We start from the raw sequence: 17,871 nt of genomic DNA, 5'->3' as shown, positions 1-17,871 counted from the left end.
GAGGTGGGATGCCTCACGTCCTTTAAAAAGTATCTGGATGAGCACTTGGCACATCGTAACATTCAGGGCTATGGGCCAAGTGCTGGCAAGTGGGATTCGGTGGGCAGGTCAGGTGTTTCCCACTTGTCGACGCAGACTTGATGGGCCGAAGGGCCTCTTCTGCACTGTAGGATTCTGTGATTATTGGTGCCTCACCAGTTCACCAGATTCTATCTCTTTCCTGTACTCCGTCTCGTCATTGAGATCCGACCCACTAGAGTGGCGTCATCAGCAAACCTGGAAAGTGGCATTGGGGTGGAATTTGACCACACTGTCACAAGTGTGCCCTGGGAAATTTCTCATAAACTAACCGTATTAATTCTCCCTAAATTTGAAGGGCGCAGAGAATTTGACACACCAAGATTTAAGATAAGAACATCTTTATTAAGGGTGCGATTTCCAACGTCGTCATCGCGATTGAGACCTCGTCGGCCCCTACGCCGCAGTGCAATCCTTCGTCTCCGAGCGTCTCTGGCTGGGGCCCGAGGAGGCCACCGCGGCCGCCCTGGTCCGACCCCCCGCCGGCGCCCCGCCCTCGGCGCTCTCAGGGCCCCCTGGCTCCTCCTTGGCCGGCTCCCCTCGGAGCTTGGTCAGGAGCTCCACGGCGGTCGAGTCCCAGTCCTCTGGCAGCAGCAGGAGCAGGAAGGCGAGGGAAAGGACAAGCAGGGCGGCCAGCCTGACGTCACCCAGACCCGGCACTATGCCGCGATAGATGTCGGTGACTGCGGTGAGGGATGGAGAGAGAGAGAGAATGGTGAACGAAAACTTGTAGAATTCATAGATACAGAGAAGATAATCATCGAAATCATAGAAATCATAGAAACCCTACAGTGCAGAAGTAGGCCATTCGGCCCATCGAGTCTGCACCGACCACAATCCCACCCAGGCCCTACCCCCACATATTTTACCCGCTAATCCCTCTAACCTACGCATCTCAGGACTCTAAGGGGCAATTTTTAACCTGGCCAATCAACCCTAACCCGCACATCTTTGGACTGTGGGAGGAAACCGGAGCACCCGGAGGAAACCCACGCAGACACGAGGAGAATGTGCAAACTCCACACAGACAGTGACCCGAGCCGGGAATCGAACCCAGGTCCCTGGAGCTGTGAAGCAGCAGTGCTAACCCACTGTTCTACCGTGCCGCCAAAATGGTTGGCACAGTGGGTTAGTGCTGCTGCCTCACAGCTCCAGGGACCCGGGTTCGATTCCCGGCCTTGGGTCACTGTCTGTGCGGAGTCTGCACGTTCTCCCCGTGTCTGCGTGGGTTTCCTCCGGGTGCTCCGGTTTCCTCCCACAGTCCTGAAGGACGTGCTGGTTAGGGTGCTAAATTCTCCCTCGGTGTTACCCGAACAGGAGTGTGGCGACTAGGGGATTTTCACAGTAACTTCATTGCAGTGTTAATGTAAGCCTCACTTGTGACACTGATAAATAAACTTGTCAACTTCATTGGATGCAAGCCTGCTTGTGACTAATAAATAACCTTCAAAACACTTTAGTAGCAGGAGGAGGCCATTCAGCCCTTCCAGCCTGTCCCACCATTCATTATATTCATGGCTGATCATCGAATTCAATATCCTGATTCCCCCCCTTCCCCCAACTTTACAAGCTTCATTGCAGTGTTAATGTAAGCCTACTTGTGACACTAATAAACAAAATTTTTAAAGCTGTATCTGACTCCTTAGTGTCCAAAGAAGTGCAGGTTAAAAGTTAAAGTTAATTTATTGGTGTCACAAGTAAGGCTTACATTAACACTGCAATGAAGTTACTGTGAAGTTCCCCTAAGTCGCCACATTCCGGCGCTGTTCGGGTCAATGCACCCTAACCAGCGCGTCTTTCAGACTGTGGCGGGAAACCGGAGCACCCGGAGGAAACCCACGCAGACACGGGGAGAACGTGCAGACTCCGCACAGACAGTGAACCGAAGCCGGGAATCGAACCCGGGCCCCTGGCGCTGTGAGGCAGCAGTGCTAACCATTGTGCTACCGTGCCGCTCCAGGTGGATTGGCTATGCTAAAGTGCCCCTTAGTGTCCAAAGATGTGCGGGTTAGGTGGATTGGCCATGTTTAAGTGCCCCTTAGTGTCCAAAGATGTGCAGGTTAGATGGATTGGCCATGCTAAATTGTCCCTTCGTGTCCAATGATGTGCAGGTAAGAGGGATTGGCCATGCTAAATTGCCCCTTAGTGTCCAAAGATGTACAGGTTAGATGGATTGGCCATGCTAAATTGTCCCTTAGTGTCCAAAGATGTGTAGGTTAGGGTGGATTGGCCATGCTAAATTGTCCCTTAGTGTCCAAAGATGTGCAGGTTAGGTGGATTGGCCATGCTAAATTACCCCTTAGTGTCCAAAGATGTGCGGGTTAGGTGGATTGGCCATGCTTAAGTGTCCCTTAATGTCCAAAGATGTGCAGGTTAGATGGATTGGCCGTGCTAAATTGCCCCTTAGTGTCCAAAGATGTGCAGGTTAGATGGATTGGCCGTGCTAAATTGCCCCTTAGTGTCCAAAGATGTGTAGGTTAGGGTGGATTGGCCATGCTAAATTACCCCTTAGTGTCCAAAGATGTGCAGGTTAGATGGATTGGCCGTGCTAAATTGCCCCTTAGTGTCCAAAGATGTGTAGGTTAGGGTGGATTGGCCATGCTAAATTGTCCCTTAGTGTCCAAAGATGTGCAGGTTAGGTGGATTGGCCATGCTAAATTACCCCTTAGTGTCCAAAGATGTGCAGGTTAGATGGATTGGCCATGCTAAATTGTCCCTTCGTGTCCAAAGATGTGTAGGTTAGGGTGGATTGGCCATGCTAAATTGTCCCTTAGTGTCCAAAGATGTGCAGGTTAGGTGGATTGGCCATGCTAAATTACCCCTTAGTGTCCAAAGATGTGCAGGTTAGATGGATTGGCCGTGCTAAATTGCCCCTTAGTGTCCAAAGATGTGCAGGGTAGGTGCATTGGCCATGCTAAATTCTCCCTCAGTGTACCCGAACAGGTGCTGGAGTGTGGCGACTAGGGGATTTTCACAGTAACTTCATTGCAGCGTTAATGTAAGCCTACTTGTGACACTAATAAATAAAATTTAAACTTGGATACCACTGCCAGACTCCCCAGTGTTGATCTGGCTGTTCTTTCAATGCCTTCACATATATATAAACGTCTCCGAGTAACAGGACACGCTATGTAGACCAGTTAAAATCTTCGGTTTAATCCCCAGTCTACGTTGAGTCATAGATGGGACAGTGCAACTCAATAGCCTAATCCTGCTTTCTCCCCATAACCTTTGATCCCGTTCGCCCCAAGTGCTATATCCAGCCGCCTCTTGAATACATTCAATGTTTTGGCATCAACTCCTTCCTGTGGGAATGAATTATATCACTTTTCTTTACAAAGCTGGGTTGATTTACTTTCATCAATCGAGGCATAGAATCCTACAGTGCAGAAGGAGGCCATTTGGCCCATCGAGTCTGCACCGACCACAATCCCACCCAGGCCCTATCGCCATGATCCTTGCATTTACCCTAGCTATTCTCCTGACACGAAGGGGCAATTTAGCACGGCCAATCCACCTAACCCGCGCATCTTTAGACTGTGGGAGGAAACCGGAGCACCCGGAGGAAACCCACACAGACACGGGGAGAACGTGCAGACTCCACACAGACAGTGACCCGAGGCCGGAATCGAACCCGGGTCCCTGGTGCTGTGAGGCAGCAGTGCTAACCCACTGTGCCACCGTGCCTCAGAGATTACAAAAGCAGGGAAGTCATGTTAGAGTTGTATAGAACTTTGTTGAAGCCACAGTTAGAGCACTGTGTGCAGTTCTGGTCACCACATTATAGGAAGGACGTGATTGCACTGGAGGGGGTGCAGAGGAGATTCACCAGGATGCTGCCTGGGATGGAACATTTAAGTTATGAAGAGAGGTTGGATAGGCTTGGGCTGTTTTCTCTGGGAGCAGAGAAGACTGAGGGGCGACCTGATCGAGGTGTTCAAGATTATGAGGGGCATGGACAGGGTGGATAGGGAGCAGCTGTTCCCCTTAGTTGAAGGGTCAGTCACGAGGGGACACAAGTTAAAAGTGAGGGGGTGGGAGGTTTAGGGAGGGATTTGAGGAAAAGCTTTTTTACCCAGGGGGTGGTGAGGGTCTGGAATGCGCTGCCTGGGAGGGTGGTGGGGGCGGGATGCCTCACATCCTTTAAACAGTACCTGGATGGGCACTTGGCACATCATAACATTCAGGGCTATGGTGCCCAGTGCTGGCAAGTGGGTTAGGTGGGCAGGTCAGGTGTTTCTCACTACTCGGTGCAGACTCGATGGGCCAAAGGGCCTCTTCTGTACTGTGAGATTCTATCAATTTCCCCTGCCCATCAAAGCTGGAGACCACACATCTATAAGTGACTGCGATCGATTTTTACTCTTACAACTTCTATTTTCAGAGGCCTGGGTTCGATTCCCAGTTTGGGTCACTGTATGTGTGGAGTTTGCACGTTCTCCCCATGTCTGCGTGGGTTTCCTCCGGGTGCTCCGGTTTCCTCCCACAGTCTGAAAGATGTGCAGGTTAGGTGGATTGGCTGTGCTACATTGACCCTTAGTGTCCAAGGATGTGCAGGTTAGGTGGATTGGCCATGCTAAATTGCCCCCTTAGTGTCCAAAGATGTGCAGGTTAGGAGGATTGGCCATGCTAAATTGCCCCTTAGAGTCCAAAGAGGTGCAGGTGAGGTGGATTGGCCATGCTAAATTGTCCCTTAGTGTCCAAAGAGGTGCAGGTGAGGTGGATTGGCCATGCTAAATTGCCCCTTAGTGTCCAAAGAGGTGCAGGTGAGGTGGATTGGCCATGCTAAATTGCCCCTTAGTGTCCAAAGAGGTGCAGGTGAGGTGGATTGGCCATGCTAAATTGCCCCTTAGTGTCCAAAGATGTGCAGGTTAGGTGGATTGGCCATGCTAAATTGCCCCTTAGAGGCCAAAGAGGTGCAGGTTAGGTGGATTGGCCATGCTAAATTGCCCCTTAGAGTCCAAAGAGGTGCAGGTTAGGTGGATTGGCCATGCTAAATTGGCCCTTAGAATCCAAAGATGTGCTGGTTAAGTGGATCGGCCGTGCTAAATTCTCCCTCAGTGAACCCGAACAGGCACCAGAGTGTGGCAACTAGAGGATTTTCACAGTACAGGTACCAACCGACTCCAGAACAGCTCCTTCCCTGCTGCCATCAGACTTTCCAATGCTCCAATCATATGGGCGGCACGGTGGCACAGTGGGTTAGCACTGCTGCCTCACAGCGCCAGGGACCCGGGTTCGATTCCCGGCTTGGGTTACCTGTCTGTGTGGAGTCTGCACGTTCTCCCCGTGTCTGCGTGGGTTTCCTCCGGGTGCTCTGGTTTTCTTCCACAGTCCGAAAGGCGTGCTGGTTAGGGTGCTAAATTCTCCCTCAGTGTTACCCGAACAGGCGCCGGAGTGTGGGCGACTGGGGGATTTTCACAGTAACTTCATCGCAGTGTTAATGTCAGCTGACTTGTCACACTAATCAAAAAAATAGTCTGTCTGCTATGAGTTCTGCCTTAAATCAGGAACGAATGATATGGCTAATGCTGCCCTCTCCCGAATCCACAGAGTAAGATGTCTATTGCAGCCTAACTACAGTCCGATATAATATGTCCGATCTCACTTGCTGCGATCTTGAGAATGTCGGTGAGGTAGCCTTACCAGCATTCACAGGTACACTCAGAAAGACTCCCAGAGACACCAGGGCAGGGAAGGTTACTGCAGCTCCATAATTGACAAGGATGTTAAACACTGGAGGACAAAGAAAAACATATCAGATCAGTGCAGACATCCATCCACCAAATTAACTAACAGCAATAGACCCTACACTGTCCCCCAGCAAACACTCCCAGGACAGGTACAGCACGGGGTTAGATACAGAGTAAAGCTCCCTTTACACTGTCCCCCAGCAAACACTCCCAGGACAGGTACAGCACAGGGTTAGATACAGAGTAAAGCTCCCTCTACACTGTCCCCCAGCAAACACTCACAGGACAGGTACAGCACGGCGTTAGATACAGAGTAAAGCTCCCTCTACACTGTCCCCCATCAAACACTCCCAGGACAGGTACAGCACAGGGTTAGATACAGAGTAAAGCTCCCTCTACACTGTCCCCCAGCAAACACTCCCAGGACAGGTACAGCCCGGGGTTAGATACAGAGTAAAGCTCCCTCTACACTGTCCCCAATCAAACAATCCCAGGACAGGTACAGCACAGGGTTAGATACAGAGTAAAGCTCCCTCTACGCTGTCCCCCAGCAAACACTCCCAGGACAGGTACAGCACGGGGTTAGATACAGAGTAAAGCTTCCTCTACACTGTCCCCCATCAAACACTCCCAGGACAGGTACAGCACGGGGTTAGATACAGAGTAAAGCTCCCTCTACACTGTCCCCATCAAACACTCCCAGGACAGGTACAGCACGGCGTTAGATACAGAGTAAAGCTCCCTCTACACTGTCCCCCATCAAACACTCCCAGGACAGGTACAGCACAGGGTTAGATACAGAGTAAAGCTCCCTCTACACTGTCCCCCAGCAAACACTCCCAGGACAGGTACAGCCCGGGGTTAGATACAGAGTAAAGCTCCCTCTACACTGTCCCCAATCAAACAATCCCAGGACAGGTACAGCACGGGGTTAGATACAGAGTAAAGCTCCCTCTACACTGTCCCCCATCAAACACTCCCAGGACAGGTACAGCACAGGGTTAGATACAGAGTAAAGCTCCCTCTACACTGTCCCCCAGCAAACACTCCCAGGACAGGTACAGCCCGGGGTTAGATACAGAGTAAAGCTCCCTCTACACTGTCCCCAATCAAACACTCCCAGGACAGGTACAGCCCGGGGTTAGATACAGAGTAAAGCTCCCTCTACACTGTCCCCAATCAAACAATCCCAGGACAGGTACAGCACGGGGTTAGATACAGAGTAAAGCTCCCTCTACACTGTCCCCATCAAACACTCCCAGGACAGGTACAGCACAGGGTTAGATACAGAGTAAAGCTCCCTCCACACTGTCCCCCATCAAACACTCCCAGGACGGGTACAGCACGGGGTTAGATACAGAGTAAAGCTCCCTCTACACTGTCCCCCATCAAACACTCCCAGTACAGGTACATCACGGGGTTAGATACAGAGTAAAGCTCCCTCTGCACTGTCCCCATCAAACACTCCCAGGACAGGTACATCACGGGGTTAGATACAGAGTAAAGCTCCCTCTACACTGTTCCCCATCAAACACTCCCAGGACAGGTACAGCACGGGGTTAGGTACAGAGTAAAGCTCCCTCTACACTGTTCCCCATCAAACACTCCCAGGACAGGTACATCACGGGGTTAGATACAGAGTAAAGCTCCCTCTACACTGTTCCCCATCAAACACTCCCAGGACAGGTACAGCACGGGGTTAGATACAGAGTAAAGCTCCCTCTGCACTGTCCCCATCAAACACTCCCAGGACAGGTACAGCACGGGGTTAGATACAGAGTAAAGCTCCCTCTACGCTGTCCCCCATCAAACATTCTCCGGGTGTCTGATCGACCCTGAGAGACAGAACCAGAATCGCGAGTAGGCAGTGTTTGGGTGGTAGCTTGCCCAGACAGTTCGATCCCACAGGAGGACGGAAGCGAGGGTGACACACCTACCCAGCAGGAGAGCGGCCAGTCCGCACAGTAGATCCCAGGGCACGTCCCTGCTGGAGGGCCAGTGTTCCACTCTGGTGACGTATAGGATGACGGAGACCCAGCTGAGGAAGAGGAGGTTAAAGGCGCCCAGTGCGGACAGGAAGAGCGCCACTTCCCCGCACCTCACACTGCCCAGCAGCAGCTTAAACAGGACCTGTGGGCCGAGATGCAACCCGTTAACTGGAGACCAACAAAATTCCTTCTTTTAGCCCGTCTTCCTTCTTTCCCCCTCGCTGAGACGGTGCCCCAATTACACCAGCCTCGCTCCAAGTACTCCATCCCTGTTGGCCACTCCGAGAACACTCGGTGCTCTGCCGTTCAATGATATCTTGGTCAATTCAACCCCATCTTGGCCTTTCCTCAATGTACCTGTCAAAAATCAATCCTCCATCAAACATTGACCCCAATCATCCATGGCCTTGCCGGGGGGCGCGGGGTGGGGGGGGGAGGTTGCAGGGAGCAGAGAGGGTCTCTAATTTCCACTCCTTTGTGTGAGGAACTGCTTCCTGATCTCACCCGCGGAATCATAGAATCCCTACAGTGCAGATGGAGGCCATTCGGCCCATCGAGTCTGCACCGACTCTCCCAAAGAGCTTCCTCCCCAGCACCCTGCCCTATCCCTGTTACCCCTGCACATTTACCAATGTTAATCCACCTAACCTGCACATCTTTGGACACTAAGAGGCAATTAAGCACGGTCAGTCAACCTAACCTGCACATCCTTGGACATGAAGGGGCAATTTAGCATGGCCAATCCACCTAACCTGCACATCTTTGGACACTAAGGGGCAATTTAGCATGGCAAATCCACCCTAACCTCCACATCTTTGGACACTAAGGGGCAATTTAGCATGGCAAATCCACCCTAACCTCCACATCTTTGGACACTAAGGGGCAATTTAGCATGGCCAATCCACCTAACCTGCACATCTTTGGACACTAAGGGACAATTTAGCATGGCCAATCCACCTAACCTGCACATCTTTGGACACTAAGGGGCAATTTAGCATGGCCAATCCACCTAACCTGCACATCTTTGGACACTAAGGGACAATTTAGCATGGCCAATCCACCTAACCTGCACATCTTTGGACACTAAGGGACAATTTAGCATGGCCACTCCACCTAACCTGCACATCTTTGGACATGAAGGGACAACTTAGCATGGCCAATCCACCTAACCTGCACATATTTGGACACAAAGAGACAATTTAGCCTGGCCAATCCACCTAACCTGCACATCCTTGGGCACGAAGGGACAATTTGGCATGGCCAATCCACCTAACCTGCACATCCTTGGACACTAAGGGACAATTTAGCATGGCCAATCCACCTAACCTGCACATCTTTGGACACTAAGGGGCAATTTAGCATGGCCAATCCACCCTAACCTGCACATCTTTGGACACTAAGGGACAATTTAGCATGGCCAATCCACCTGACCTGCACATCCTTGGACACTAAGGGACAATTTAGCATGACCAATCCACCCTAACATGCATATCTTTGGACACTTAGGACAATTTAGCATGGCCACTCCACCTAACCTGCACATCTTTGGACACGAAGGGACAACTTAGCATGGCCAATCCACCTAACCTGCACATCTTTGGACATTCAGGGACAATTTAGCATGGCCAATCCACCTAACCTACACATCTTTGGACACAAAGGGGCAATTTAGCATGGCCAATCCCCCTAACCTGCACACCTTTGGACTGTAAGTGGCAAATTTAGCATGGCCAATCCCCCTCACCTGCACATCTTTGGATACTAAGGGCCAATTTAGCATGGCCAATCCACCTAACCAGCATGTCTTTTGAAGTGTGGGAGGAAACCGGAGCACCCGGAGGAAACCCACGCAGACACGGGGAGAATGTGCAAACTCCACACAGACAGTGACCCGAGCCGGGAATCGAACCCGGGTCCCTGACTCTGTGAGGCTGCATTGCTAACCGTTGTGCCATCATGCAGTTTCTCCTCCGAGCCTCATGCGTGTGGGCACTGCCCAGCGGGGCTCGCTGCGCAGGAGAAGAAGGCCCGATTCACCAAGGATCTGGGTCAACTATAACAAATCCACCCCCCTCCCTCACCCCGCACCTCCCACCCCACCAAGAAAAATGCGGCTTCTCATCTTGGAATAGGCACAGATCGAAGACCTGACTCGGAATAGGAAGATAGCGGGGTTCAGGTCTCGCCTCAAACACACTGAACCCCCTCCGCCACTCCCCGCGCCAGCAGCTGGAGAGGACTGCACTGTCTGAGAGGGGTGGGGAGCGGGGGAGTCATTTGGACACAATGCTAAACAGAGGAACCCCGCCCGCCCGACCACCATCCCGTCTACACTTGCGTGGGTGCGAAAGATCCCATGGCCACTATCGGAAGAAGGGCATTTGGGTGTGGAGACAGAGTGGGGTGGGCTGCCATTCATCCTTCGTCCAACCTGATTAAAGTCAGCTGACCTGGCCATTTTTCCCCATTGCCGCCTTTTGGGATCTTGCTGTGCGCAATGCCGGGTGGCCTCGTTCTCTCCCCCTCCCGGTCTTCGCAATTCAAAAGGGGGACGTACCTCTGGTTGTCAGGGGTGGGCGTGCTGGGGTTGTGTGAGTCGTGCAGGACTTGATGCCTGAAGCCAGTTAACAGCCCCCCCCAACCCTGGGCATGGGATGACTGGGGGAGGATGTGGGCGAGTGGGAGGGGGTCTCACCTTGTACAGGGCGGAGATGGACGCTGATCCCACCACGAAGGCCACTCCCACGATGGAATCGCGGCGGAACCCATCGGCGTAGGCAATCAGCACGATGCCGGTGATGGATAGGATTGCCGCCACGATCTGTGGGGGGAGCAGAGCATCGGGAAAGTCATTCCAGCTTCTTCCCCAATCCCCAACCCCCTCCACCCATCCTGCAACATCCCCCGCTCAACACCCACCTTCCCCCGCTCAACGCCCACCTTCCCCCCCCAACACTCACCATCCCCCGCTCAACACCCACCATCCCCCGCTCAACACCCACCTTCCCCCCCCAACACTCACCATCCCCCCAACACCCACCATCCCCCCAACACCCGCCATTCCCCCAACACCCACCTTCCCCCCAACACCCGCCATCCCCCCAACACCCACCATCCCCCCAACACCCACCATCCCCCGCTCAACACCCACCTTCCCCCCAACACCCACCATCCCCCGCTCAACACCCACCATCCCCCGCTCAACACCCACCTTCCCCCCAACACCCAACATTCCCCGCTCAACACCCACCATCCCCCCAACACCCGCCATCCCCCCAACACCCACCATCCCCCAACACCCGCCATCCCCCCAACACCCACCATTCCCCGCTCAACACCCACCATCCCCCGCTCAACACCCACCATCCCCCGCTCAACACCCACCATCCCCTACTCAACACCCACCATCCCCCCAACATCCACCATCCCCCCAACACCCACCATCCCCCAACACCCGCCATCCCCCCAACATCCACCATCCCCCGCTCAACACCCACCATCCCCCGCTCAACACCCACCATCCCCTACTCAACACCCACCATCCCCCCAACACTCACCATCCCCCAACACCCACCATCCCCCCAACACCCACCATCCCCCCAACACCCGCCATCCCCCCAACACTCACCATCCCCCGCTCAACACCCACCATCCCCCGCTCAACACCCACCATCCCCCCAACACCCACCATCCCCCCAACACTCACCATCCCCCCAACACCTCACCATCCCCCCAACACCCACCATCCCCCCAACACTCACCATCCCCCCAACACCCACCATCCCCCCAACACTCACCATCCCCCCAACACTCACCATCCCCCCAACACTCACCATCCCCCCAACACCCACCATCCCCCGCTCAACACCCACCATCCCCCCAACACCCACCATCCCCCCAACACCCGCCATCCCCCCAACACCCACCATTCCCCGCTCAACACCCACCTTCCCCTGCCCAACACCCGCCATCCTCCCAACACCCACCATTCCCCGCTCAACACCCACCATTCCCCGCTCAACACCCACCATCCCCCCAACACCCACCATCCCCCCAACACCCACCATTCCCCGCTCAACACCCACCATCCCCCGCTCAACACCCACCATCCCCCCAACACCCACCATTCCCCGCTCAACACCCACCATTCCCCGCTCAACACCCACCATCCCCCGCTCAACACCCACCTTCCCCTGCCCAACACCCACCATCCCCCCAACACCCACCATCCCCCAACACCCACCATCCTCCCAACCCCCACCATCCCCCGCTCAACACCCACCATCCCCCCAACACCCACCATCCTCCCAACCCCCACCATTCCTGGCTCAACACCCACCATCCCCCCAACACTAACCATCCCCCAACACCCACCATCCCCCGCTCAACACCCACCATCCCCTGCCCAACACCCGCCATCCCCCCAACACTCACCATCCCCCCAACGCCCACCATCCCTCGCTCAAACCCCACCATCCCCTACTCAACACCCACCATCCCCCCAACACCCACCATCCCCCGCTCAACACCCACCATCCCCCGCTCGACGCCCACCATCCCACGCTCAACACCCAGCATCCCCCCAACACCCACCATCCCCCACTCAACAACCAACATCCCCCGCTCAACACCCACCATCACAAGCTCAATACCCACCATCCCGCGAAGACCCACCATCCCCCACTTAACACCTACAATCCCCCCAACTCCCACCATCCCCTACTCAACACCCACCATCCCCCCTCAACACCCACCATTCCCCCAACACTCACCATCCCCGCTCAACACCCACCATCGCCTACTCAACACCCACCATCCCCTGCTCAATACCCACCATCCCCCCAAGACCCACCGTCCCCCACTCAACACCCACCATCCCCCCAACACCCACCATCCCCTGCTCAATATCCACCATCCCCCCAAGACCCACCATCCCCCACTCAACACCCGCCATGCCCCCTCAACACCCACCATCCCCCGCTCAACACCCACCATCCCCTACTCAACACCCACCATCCCCCCTCAACACCCACCATTCCCCCAACACCCACCATCCCCCGCTCAACACCCACCATCCCCTACTCAACACCCACCATCCCCTGCTCAATACCCACCATCCCCCCAAGACCCGCCATCCCCCCAACACTCACCATTCCCCCAACACCCACCATCCCCCGCTCAACACACAGAATCCCCCCAACACCCACCAACCCCCCAACACCCACCATCCCCCTCTCAACACCCACTATCCCCCCTCAACACCCACCATCCCCCCTCAACACCCAACACCCACCATCCCCCGCTCAACACCCACCATCCCCCCAAGACCCACCAACCCCCCAACACCCACCATCCCCCGCTCAACACCCACCATCCCCCCAAGACCCACCATCCCCCACTCAACACCCACCATCCCCCCAACACCCACCAACCCCCCAACACCCACTATCCCCCGCTCAACACCCAGCATCCCCCAACACCCACCATCCCCCAACACCCACCAACCCCCCAACACCCAATATCCCCTGCTCAACACCCACCATCGTCCGCTCAACACCCACCATCCCCCCAACACCCACCATCCCCCGCTCAACACCCACCATCCCCCCAACACCCACCAACCCCCCAACACCCACTATCCCCTGCTCAACACCCACCATCCCCCCAACACCCACCATTCTCCGCTCAACACCCACCATCCCCCGCTCAACACCCACCATCCCCTGCCCAACACCCACCATCCCCCAACACCCACCATCCCCCGCTCAACACCCACCATCCCCTGCCCAACACCCACCATCCCCCAACACCCACCATCCCCCGCTCAACACCCACCATCCCCCAACACCCACCATTCCCCGCTCAATACCCACCATCCCCCCACTTAATACCCACCATCCCCCGCTCAACACCCACCATCCCCCATTCAACACCCACCATCCCCCATTCAACACCCACCATCCCCCATTCAACACCCACCATCCCCCCAACACCCACCATCCCCCCAACACCCACCATCCCCCCAACACCCACCATCCCCTGCTCAACACCCACCATCCCCCCTCAACACCCGCCATCCCCCCAACACCCGCCATCCCCCCAACACCCACCATCCCCCCAACTCCTACACACCCCCCAACACCTACACCCGCTTCCCCCCAACCATCACCCTACTCCGGATGTAGGGTAACTGAGTCAGAGACATCAAGCAAACCAGTTCACCTTCAGCAAGTTAATGGTATAGAATAGTGCAGGAGGCCATTCAGCCCATCGTATCTCCGCTCTCCAATTAATTCCACTCTCCCCCTCGCTCCTTCTCTCTCCCCACCGCCCCCCGCCACAGCCCAAATCCCTAAAATTCATCCATTTCAACCATGTATCCAACTCTCTCGCCAGTGAGTCTATTTAGATTCACACATGGCGCAGAGGTAGCCATTCGGCCCACCAGCCCTCTCCTATCCCACTTGATCTCACCCTTTCCTCTCTCCCTCGCATGTTTGTCCAGCTCTCCTCCGCTTCTCCCATTAAATATATTGGCACTTTTATCCTCGATCACTCCCCATCGGAGTGAGTCTCACACTCTCCCCCACTCCCCGTGGGAGCGAGTCCCACATTCTCCCCCACTCCCCGTGGGAGCGAGTCCCACATTCTCCCCCACTCCCCGTGGGAGCGAGTCCCACATTCTCCCCCACTCCCCGTGGGAGCGAGTCCCACATTCTCCCCCACTCCCCGTGGGAGCGAGTCCCACATTCTCCCCCACTCCCTGTGGGAGCGAGTCCCACATTCTCCCCCACTCCCCGTGGGAGCGAGTCCCACATTTTGCCCCACTCCCCATGGGAGCGAGTTCCACATTCTCTCCACTCCCCGTGGGGATGAGTCCCACATTCTCCCGCATTCCCCGTGGGAGCGATGTCCACATTCTCCCCCACTCCCCGTGGGAGCGAGTCCCACATTCTCCCCCACTCCTGGTGGGAGCGAGTCCCACATTCTCCCCCACTCTTCATGGGAGAGAGTCCCACATTCTCCCCCACTCCCTGTGGGAGCGAGTCCCACATTCTCCCCCACTCCCCCGTGGGAGCGAGTCCCACATTCTCCCCACTCCCCGTGGGAGTGAGTCCCACATTCTCCCCACTCCCCCGTGGGTGCGAGTCCCGGGTTCTTCCCCACTCCCCCGTGGGTGTGAGTCCCGGGTTCTTCCCCACTCCTCCGTGGGTGCGAGTCCCGGGTTCTTCCACTCTCTGGGTAAAGACCTTTCTCCTGACTTCCCACTCTTTTTCGAAAGGACCCCTCCAGAGAGACAAAGCTGCCAAGCTGGCACTCCCAGTGCCGGTGCTGAGGGAGTGCTGCACTGTTGGAGATGCTGTGTTTCTGATAAGGCAGTAAGCCACCCTCCCCCGCATCTTTCCCCGCCCCCCCCACCACCAAGGTGAATCCTTTAAGTCAACTTGCCAGCGTAGACAGGGGCCTAAGGGGCTGAGACATCCTGAGAGACAGCACTTGTGACAGTGCAGCACTCCCTCAGAACCAGCCCGCGAAATGTCGGGCCCAAGGTTGACGGGGCCTCCAGAGTGGGCCTCAAGCCCACAACCCTCCAACTCGGAGGCAGGAGAGCTTGCTCACTGAGCTGTGGCAACACAGCCTTACATTTGGAGTATTGTGAGCCATTTTGGGCCCCGTATCTAAGGAAGGATGTGCCGGCCTTGGAGATGGTCCAGAGGAGGTTCATGAGAACGATCCCGGGAATGAAAGGCTTGACGTATGAGGTGTGTCTGAGGACACTGGGTCTGAACTCGATGGAGTTTAGAAGGATGAGGGGGGAAATCTCATTGAAACTTACAGAATACTGAAAGGCCTGGAAAGCGTGGATGTGGGGAAGATGTTTCCATTCAACTTGACAGAGGTCTACAAGATTGAGGGGCATGGACAGAGTGGACAGTCAGAACCTTTTTCCCAGGGTGGAAGAGTCAATTACTCGGGGGCATAGGTTTAAGATGCGAGGGGCAAAGTTTAAAGGAGATGTATGAGGCAAGAGGGTGGTGGGTGCCTGGAACTCGTTGCCGGGGGAGGTAGTGGAAGCGGCTACGGTAGTGACTTTGAAGGGGCGTCTTGACAAATACATGAATAGGATGGGAATAGAGGGATATGATTCCCGGAAAGGAAGGGGGTTTTAGTTCAGACGGGGGCTGCATGGTCGGTGCAGGCTTGGAGGGCCGAAGGGCCTGTTCCTGTGCTGTAATTTTCTTTGTTCCTTGTTCTGGTAGGGGTGACCAGGATCCGAGGGCATGACCTCAGAGTAAAGGGACGAACCCTTTAGAACTGAGATGAGGAGGAATTTCTTCAGCCGGAGGGTGGGTGAATCTGTGGAACTCGTTGCCACAGAGGAGGCCGGGTCATTGAGTGTCTTTAAGACAGAGATGGATCGGTTCTTAGCTGACGTTTCGAGTCCAGATGACCCTTTGTCATAGCTTTGACAGAGGGTCATCTGGACTGGAAACGTCAGCTCTTTTCTCTCCTTACTGATGCCGCCAGACCCGCTGAGATTTTCCAGCATTTTCTCTTTTGGTTTCAGATTCCAGCATCCACGGTAATTTGCTTTTTGTAGATAGGTTCTTGATTGGTAAGGTGATCAGAGGTTGCGGGGAAAAGGGCGGGAGAGTGGGGTTGAGATTCTTATCAGCCACGGCGGAGCAGGCACGCGATGGGCCGAATGGGCTAATTCCGCTCCTATATCTTACGGCCTTACCCTGACGCCCATAAACCTGTCCTTCAACACGATCCAGGAGAGCAGGAAGACAAACGCTTTGTTGCAACAGAAGAGGGCCGAGGCGTCGGTGGCGCTGATATTCCTCAGAGCCATCAGGTACAGGTAGTTAGTCAGCGTCCATAGGATGGAGAAAGGGGCTGTCTGCTTCAGGAGTCTCCTCACCAAGCTCACACCCTCGCTGAGGCAACGGCCGCACCCACTGTGGACCGAGAGCAAGGAAAGAGGTTCCAGATAAACGGTGATTCTGTTACCAGATTGACAATGTGTACACAACTTGAGCCCGCTACCAATCCCTACAGTGCAGAAGGAGGCTATTCAGCCCATCGAGTCTGCACTGACTCCAACAGAGCATCACATCCAGGCCCTATCCCTTTAACCCCCACCCTATTTACCTCACTAACCCCCTTAACCTGCACATCTTTGGATACTAAGGGGCAATTTAGCATGGCCAATCCACCTAACCTCTTGTGTGTGTGAGAGTGTGTGTGTATATGTGTGCATATGTGTGCGTGTGTGCGCTTCTCGGTCTATGTATGTGTTTGTGTGGCTGAGTGTGTGTGTGTCACTGTGTATGTCTTTGTGTGTGTGTCTGTGAGTATGTGTGTGTCACTGTGTGTGTGTCCATATGTGTCTGTGTGTGTGTGTATGAGTGTGTATGTGACTGTGTGTCACTGTGTGTGTGTCCATGTGTGTATGTGTCTGTCCGTGTGTGTGTCTGTGTGTGTATGAATATGTGTCTGTGTGTGTATCTGTGTGTGTATGTCTGTCACTGCGTGTTACTGTGTTTGTGTGTCCATATGTATCTGTGTGTGTATCTGTGTGTGTGTGTGTCTGTGTGTGTGTGTGTATCTGTGTGTATCTGTGTCTGTGTGTGTCTGTGTGTGTGTATTTGTGTGTCTGTGTGTGTGTGTGTATCTATGTGTGTATCTGTGTGTGTGTGTGTGTATGTATCTGTGTGTGTGTGTGTATCTGTGTCTGTGTGTGTGTCTGTGTGTGTGTGTATTTGTGTGTGTGTGTCTGTGTGTGTGTCTGTGTGTGTATCTGTGTGTGTGTCTGTGTGTGTGTGTATCTGTGTGTGTGTGCGTGTGTGTGTGTGTATCTGTGTGTGTGTGCGTGTGTATCTGTGTCTGTGTCTGTGTGTGTGTATGTGTGTGTGTGTGTCTTTGTGTGTGTGTGTGTCTGTATGTGTGTGTGTGTGTGTCTTTGTGTGTGTGTGTGTCTGTATGTGTCTGTGTGTGTGTGTCTGTATGTGGGTGTGTGTCTGTATGTGTGTGTCTTTGTGTGTCTGTTTGTGTGTGTGCGTGTCTGTGTGTGTGTGTATGTGTCTGTGTGTTTGTGTGTCTTTGTG

The 17,871-nt window shown here is 54.5% G+C and overlaps 1 protein-coding gene across 1 annotated transcript in view; it reads right to left on the bottom strand.

Annotated features, from left to right (window-relative positions):
* Positions 1 to 474: 474 nt before the first annotated feature.
* Positions 475 to 17,871, bottom strand: part of LOC144484284 (solute carrier family 35 member F3) — a 41,174-nt gene continuing 23,777 nt past the window's right edge. Inside the window, exons 6-10 of the mRNA XM_078202811.1 lie at positions 16,503 to 16,722; positions 10,455 to 10,580; positions 7,709 to 7,901; positions 5,725 to 5,814; positions 475 to 761 (exon numbers count right to left, since the gene is read on the bottom strand). Coding sequence (XP_078058937.1) covers positions 475 to 761; positions 5,725 to 5,814; positions 7,709 to 7,901; positions 10,455 to 10,580; positions 16,503 to 16,722 — 916 coding nt within the window. The remainder of the gene's footprint in view (positions 762 to 5,724; positions 5,815 to 7,708; positions 7,902 to 10,454; positions 10,581 to 16,502; positions 16,723 to 17,871) is intronic.

The sequence above is a fragment of the Mustelus asterias genome, unplaced genomic scaffold, assembly GCF_964213995.1.
Source record: "Mustelus asterias unplaced genomic scaffold, sMusAst1.hap1.1 HAP1_SCAFFOLD_97, whole genome shotgun sequence".
Lineage (NCBI taxonomy): Eukaryota > Metazoa > Chordata > Chondrichthyes > Carcharhiniformes > Triakidae > Mustelus > Mustelus asterias.
Note: the sequence above shows the minus strand (reverse complement) of the source record. Positions and strands in the feature narration are given on the sequence as shown.